The sequence below is a fragment of the Cebus imitator genome, unplaced genomic scaffold (genome assembly GCF_001604975.1).
Source record: "Cebus imitator isolate Cc_AM_T3 unplaced genomic scaffold, Cebus_imitator-1.0 Scaffold40, whole genome shotgun sequence".
Classification (NCBI taxonomy): Eukaryota; Metazoa; Chordata; class Mammalia; order Primates; family Cebidae; genus Cebus; species Cebus imitator.
In genome coordinates, this window is record NW_016107355.1 from 6,265,210 (window position 1) to 6,272,413 (window position 7,204).

A 7,204-nucleotide genomic window follows, 5' to 3' on the forward strand; every position below is an offset into this window, starting at 1 on the left:
AAAAAAAAAAAAAAAAAAAAAAAAAAAAAAGACCAGTCTAGGCAACAAAGTGAAACCTTCATGTCTACAAAAAAAGTTTGAATTAGCCAGGCACAGTGTCATCAGCCTGCAGACCTAGTTACTCACGAGACCAAGGCAGGAGTATCATTTGATCCTGGGAGATAGGGGATGCAGTGAGTCTGGGCAACAGAGCAAGATCCTGTTCCAAATACATATCACCAAATATTGTCTATGGCCATTCCATCCTGAATGCACCCCATCTCATCAAATATCACCAAAAGAAGTTCTTGTTGTGATACTTTAAATCATCCAAAATCTACCCAAAAGTTTTTTTCAGGTCCAAAGTAAAATTTAAATTTAAAAAATGCAGTATATTTTCTTATGAAACAAACATTATTTTCTTTCACGACTGAGCTTTAGAGTAACAGTGCATCCTTCCTTTCTTAAAAACAGTAAGATTAAATGATATCGGTAAGAGATTATAACTAGTTTTGTTCTTATGTCCCTTCTTGATAGAAAAACCCAGGTAGTAATCTTCTCCTTAAAAAAAAAAAAAAAAAAAAAAGGTTATGTGAAATTCTAGCATTTGGGAATGACTGCGACTACATTAAACCAGTATCTGCATACAGCATTGCAGCTGGAGAGATTTTCATTTTTGACCCTCAGCCAAGATATGCAAAGCTAATTATGGAACTGTTAATTACTAAATGTTTAAAAGGTTATTTGAAGGCGACTAAGGTTCTATCAATATTGCAAGTAATGTTAACATCTTTTACCATAAACTTAAGTTCTCACTTGTTCAAAGTCACATGCTAATAGTTTGACATTAATATTTCAGTTATAAATGATTTTTTACCAAGCAATTAAAATATCATTGTTATGAAATCTAACTCCTTGTGATCAATCATTTCTTTATGAGACACGCTTTTTAAATGGCATACAGATAGTTTACCTGTGTTTCATGAACAAAAACTACTTGAGAAGCAAATATTACTAGAACCCCAAAATGCGCTAAAATATAATCAAAGTATAGGCTGACAAATGAAAATATGAGTCTGCTTATAAACAATGGTAAAAAGAAACTCAAATGGAAAATTTAACTGCAACCGATACAATTCTTCCATTAGATTTGCAAGTTAAATATCTGTCAGAGATACTCTTTTGTGCCATTTCTCATAATTTACAGTTCTCTGGGCTAAAGTTATTGTTTTCAGCCCTCTCATTATGACTCAAGATGAATTCTACTGAGTGACTTGGTAATAAATTAAGTCCTGTATTCTTTACGACACAGTAATAGGTTAGTAACTATATCTAAAGTTGTAATAGCCAAAAAAAGGGTAAGATTATTAACTAGGAGGAGCTGAGGTGCTGGTGATTTTACATATAACATTTCTTAAAGTAACTTTTACAACTAACTAAAAATGCATTACATTAGGTCTTTTAAGTAGAGGACATAATTTTGCAATAGATGTTTCACCTGAAAAACTGAAAACAGGATGCATTTAAACACTCTACAGAAGCAATTTCAAAGGGCCTAAACAAGTTAATAAAATGGTTTAGAAAAATCATTTTATTGTATAAGCCTTGGGGAATAAAAGCTGTAATTTATTTACATCTTTTACTTCACCAAATTGCCCTGGTGACCAAGCTTCTCATTTAAGTGATTAAAGACAGAAACTCAAATACTTAAATAAAGCAATTACTTAAGAGTCCTGTTTTTCAACAGAGGTGCACTGAAAAATATCAATAGAATGTTTTCAGGTCTCATTATTTTCAAGGAAGTTTGTTATTTAGAATACAATGCCCCATTGACCAGAACTCAGTCAGGTTTCCAGACACACAATACAGGACACACATTGGATTAAAGATTTTTTTCATTCTCTCAGAATATCAGGTGAAATAGTGATAGTCTCTTGAAACTGAATATGCATAACCTGGCTAAAACTCAGATGATAGCTTTTTTGGTATTTCTCCTTACTATTCCCCTCTCTAAAGACATACCTAAATGAAATGTGTTTTCATTTTCCAGGTGGACATGAAAAGCTTCCAATTTATGAAAGTTCCCGGTGCTCTTTCCACCCCAAGATTCTCTTCTGGCCAACTTCTTAGGTTACACTGATGACATCAGGATTACTTCTAGGCAATTGATAGACCTAAATACAAACCTATGTTTTCACGGAGCTTGGGAAATGAATGAGGCTGGCAAGACTTTAAAAAACAAATTGAACAGCAGGAAAAATAAATTACATGTTTTCCAATTCTTCTCTTTTAAAGCACTTTCCTTTTGCCTATAACGAGAATCACACAAACTCCTTTATCAAGTCTATCCTCAGAAACAGAAGGAAGCACAACAGCAAAACTTTCCTAATTCCTGTCCTTCTGTTCATGATATCAAGCTTATTTGACAACATTGCTTTTCTTATATTACAAAATTCTAACTCACAAACATTTATAAGACAAGACTGTAGAAAATTTTCCAGCATTCCATTAACAAAACATTCTTAATATAAAAAATACCTTCTACAAAAGCTTTTTTAAAAATAACTTCTGAGTGGGCCGGGCGCGGTGGCTCAAGCCTGTAATCCCAGCACTTTGGGAGGCCGAGGCGGGTGGATCACGAGGTCAAGAGATCGAGACCATGCTGGTCAATATGGTGAAACCCCGTCTCTACTAAAAATACAAAAAATTAGCTGGGCATGGTGGCGCGTGCCTGTAATCCCAGCTACTCAGGAGGCTGAGGCAGGAGAATTGCCTGAACCCAGGAGACGGAGGTTGCGGTGAGCCGAGATGGCGCCATTGCACTCCAGCCTGGGTAACAAGAGCGAAACTCCGTCTCAAAAAAAAAAAAAATAAAAAAAAAAAATAACTTCTGAGTACATTTTAAATTTTTAGACAATTACCTCTGGCCGGTCAAGTAAAGATGGAAAATGTTCACATTTCGAACAACTTTCGTAAACAAATAAACATAAGGGTTTGCTCTAGCAATAACCAAATGAACATCAAAGTCAGTAGGGCTGACACTTAGGAATGCCTGAAATGTTTGGTAGGTTTTTTGATGTTTGGTTTCTCTAGGAAGATTTGGTGGGGCAAATGTGCCACTTTCCAACTATCAATGGAGCTCTCAAGTCGTGGGGTCAGTAGTAGCTGGCCCACTTACTTCTGGCTCAGGCAAGATTCTGTGTTGGGTCAGTTTTTACTCTATTCTACACAACTGGCAGGGGAACAATAAAGTTTAACAGTTCATTTATTTGGCACAGTCACCCCGCAGTCACAGTGGAGGTTTTGCCTCTTCTAGTCTTGTTTGGTGACCCACCCTCCCAACCTGATAGCAGGTTTTAGTCATTGTTATTATTCTAACTAATCAACCAAATGCACGACTTCCCCCTCTCTAATTTCCACCAAAGGCCTCTGACATCATTTTCGGACCAGCCTTGCTAGGTTCTAACATTCTCAGCATGCATAATTTCACTTGGCACTTAAAAAAATATTCTTGAAAGAAAAGGAAATATTTCACTGAAATCTGCTTTTCCTTCACACTGAGACAGGGAATGCGCATTTTCAGATGCAGAAGACTGATCCAACTGACAATTTTAAATAGATGAGAAAGGCACAGGAGAGGCTGCGAGTGCGGCACCAAGAGAAGGGCAAGATCAAAGCAGGACATTCCTTGTTGGGATAAAAATAGTCTTTTAGAATGGGAACTTTCTGGACACACTGAAACAAATTTTCTTGTAAAAACTACCGCCATCTTCCACACGTTTGATAAACATGTGCAATCTATCCATGATCTCCCAGATGTGACAGCTCCATCAGGGAAAATGAAAAATCAAAAAACGGTACCAGGTGCCATTCTTGGGGCTTGTCCAAAGGCAGCCAGGGGAAGACTCTATTTTATTAGGTTCTCGCCACACTAAATAACAACCAACATCAGAGAACGAGAGCATTTGGATTTGAACAGATGGCATCCAACACCTAACAAGCGAAGTAACACTTTTAAGCATTAGATCCTACATGTTTGATGGTCCCAAGAATCAGGAGGGCTTATTTGTCTTAAAAGGGTTGGCAGACAGGATCTCCTGTAGTCACCATCCCAATGCTTAGGAATATGCGTCATTATCGGGTCAACAACTAAAAGTGGAGAAAATTAAGCCACATTTTTATAAAATTTCGCCCTCTCTAGTAAAACTTGAGACAACCAAATCCAATCCTATTGGCAGCTAAAATTAAGTGAAGAATAAGCCTGAAGGTAAACAAATTGTATAAAGGTTAACAAACTTATCTAATTTTGACAAGGTTGTGCAACACCGAAAGAATCCGCAGGGTGCCCTTCCCGGGGGTGTATTTGAACATGCCTGCTCTGCAGCTAGGTCTGCAATTTCAACTAAAAGGACTAGCCTAGCTATTCAACTTTGTTTCCCTTCAATTGAAAGCCGCATTCTTCCAAAAAAAAAAAACGAAAAAAAAAAAAAAAAGCAAAATAGTAAACATACAAACACCTCAATGTTTTACTTTAGAAAGTCAAAATGGATTTGTCTTTAGCACAACCATACAAGTTTCCTACTGTACCTTTCAAACACCACGGACTCCTAAGGTAGAAGGGCCACTTGCAAGGGGAGGAACGGATCTGCAGTCACGGGGGCAAGAGTCGCTGGCCAAGGGGAGATGAGACCTCATCCCCTGAGATTCAGAGGTCCCCAAGGGCGGCCAGGGAGAGGGAAAGCTAGAGAATTCACTCACCCACACACACACACACTCTCACTCTCTCTCTCTCTCACTGCCGGACAACAAGGGGGAAGGTCAGTCATGGTGAGGGGAGCGTTGAGAACGTCAAGGAGAGGGAAAACTAAAACCAGCATAGGCGGAGCGAAAGACTCGGAGGTGGGATGCCTTTGGAATTGGGGCTCCTGACGCAAGAAGTGGGGTGCTCGGGGCGAACTGTGTCAGGAAGGAGGTGGGGGAACAGGGGAAGACGCAGCCCGCGAGGCAGAAATCCGGTCAAGTGCAGGCGGCCGCGGCGTTCTCACCTGGGGGGTCCTCTCGGGGGGATTCTTCATTACCGCCTGGCGGAAGTTGTTATCCACGTAGGACGCCATCTCCCCACTGGCGGATCGGGCCGTGCCGCTCGGCACCCTGGCCGGCCTCCTCCCGGCCCAGCGCCGCGGCTGCCTCCGCCCTGCGCGCTGCGCCCGCCCGCCCGAGGCTAATCAGCCAAACCGCGGCGGCGGCGGCGCGGGGCCCGCTGGGGGGGCGGCTGGAATGGGCCCGGCGGCCCGGAGCGCGGTACAGGCGCGAGGGGCGCTGGGCGCAGCCGGGAGGGTCGCGGCGCGCGTAAGCTGCCCTGCCCTGCGCCCGGCAGGCGGGACTCTCCTTCCTCCTCCTCTTCCTCGCCGCTCCGCGGGCTCCGTCCGGCCCTGGCTCGACACGCCTCCCCGGCTCCACTCGGGGGACACTGGCGGCTCCTCCTGGCCCCAGCGGGCCCGAGTTATTTTTAGGGAGGTACGAGTAGCAGTGGGGAGGGCTGCGGGCAAGCAGAGCCTCCTCCCCCTAGGCGCTGAGGGTCGCCGCCTCCTCTCAGGGGCTCGCGCCGCCACCCAGGGGTCTCCGGGAAGCACTCGGATCTCCCGCGTCCCCAGTCCTTGGGCGCTCAGGCGCCGCGGCCGCTGGTCGGGAGGACGGACCGGGTGGGTCTGGCTCAGGTCTGGAAGCTGCGAAGCCCGATCACCTCGGTCGCCGTCGCCACCGCTCCTGGTCTCCGTCTACTGGGCTCGGCCGTCCCTCCCGACTGCTGCTGCATCCCCTCGGGCCGCCCTGCCGCCGCCGCCGCCGCCTCTGCTGCTCGGGCCGCCGCTGTGGGCTCCGCCGCCGCCGCCTCCCCCCATCAGCGCTCCCGGAGCGGAGTTGCCCCGGCGCCGGCGCCGCCGCCGCCGCGGCCAGAGCACCCGGCCCGGGCTGCAGCCCTCCGGCCCAGTCGCTCTCGGCAACTTTGTTCCTCGTCTGTGCGGGGCGGAGGAGGGGAAAGACGGGGCCGCGGGCAGCCCGGGTTGGGACTCCCGGCGGCGGGCGTCCGAGGGCCGAGAGCAGAGCGCTGCGGACAGCCCCCTCAGAGAGAGTGTTTGGGAAGCGGCGATTCCCCTCCTCTTCCTCCGCCTCTTCCTCCTCCTGCGCCTTCTCCGGCCGCCCGAGCCGCTCCTCAGGGAGGAAGCGGCCTCCGGGCCTTGTTGCTTTGTGCTGAAACCATGGTGAGGAGTGAGTGACAGCGCGGGGTCCAGTCGGCGGCCGCCGCATCACCGGGGGGCGGGGCAGCTCCGCCGCGCTGGGTCCCGCCTCCCCGCTCCCAGCCCGCCCGCCGGCCGCGCCCTCGTGTCAGAGCTGCACTTTCGGCTGCGCCCAGGTGAGCCCCGCTCGGGCGGCAAGGGGTCGCGGAGCCATCGGTCGGGCTGGCGGGTCCCTCGCGCGGCCTGAACCCTAGGAGGAGGCGCAAGTCCCGGTGCCCCGGCAAGAAGCGCAGGGCTTTTCTCTCGCAGTGTCCCCCACTGCCTCACGCCGCGCCCCCTCCCCACGCCCGACGCTGGCTCCTAGGAGACCCAGCCGCGTCGGGTCGCCGCTCCCCGCCCGCTCCTGGCGCCAAGCCGCCGCCTGGGGGCTGAAAGCTAACCCCGGGCAGAAGACCGGCCCGCCAGCCCGGGCCATACTGGGCATTCTTTTTGAGCCCAGGAGTTGGCCCCTAGTTGCTTCTGTGCCGTTAAATCCTCTTAGGATTTGTTTTGCTTGTTTGTAATTTGCTGCACCCTCCCCTGCTTTCCAAGCCTACTTTGGCACCTCAGACACTAAAATGACCACGAAATTAGAGAGAGAGGTTTCAACACCAGACCCACTACCACCCCTAGACCAGCAAACACTCCAGATTTAAAGGTGACCACTCCTTAGCGACAGACCAGGATGGCAAGTTCTGTGGTATTAATCAGAAACATTTATTGGTAGATCTGGCTTTGCCTTGGACAGAACAAGCCTCCTCCTCTAGATACTCAGATTTCCAAACCAAATTCACTTGGTCCAGAAACAGTACCTGGTCCTTCAACATGTCACCGCTCCTGCTGCTTCGCTCAGCCCCCGGTTTCCACCCCTCCACACACACACACTCGCCCCAGCCACGTGGAGATGTGTAAGGTCAATCCAAGCGTCTGGGACCACTCTGCTGTTCTGG

At 47.9% G+C, this 7,204-nt stretch overlaps 1 protein-coding gene across 6 annotated transcripts in view; it reads right to left on the reverse strand.

The window, feature by feature from the left end:
• RAPGEF2 (Rap guanine nucleotide exchange factor 2) overlaps window positions 1-5,191 on the reverse strand; it is a 249,878-nt gene extending 244,687 nt beyond the window's left edge. For 5 of the 6 annotated variants that reach the window (XM_017525995.2, XM_017525996.2, XM_017525999.2 and 2 more), the window contains exon 1: window positions 5,025-5,137. In XM_017525995.2, coding sequence (XP_017381484.1) covers window positions 5,025-5,093 — 69 coding nt within the window. In that variant the 5' untranslated portion in view covers window positions 5,094-5,137. Of the gene's footprint in view, window positions 1-5,024 lie in introns of all 6 variants that reach the window. The other variant, XM_017525997.2, reaches the window with a different exon arrangement.
• Between the last annotated feature and the right edge of the window lie 2,013 nt (window positions 5,192-7,204).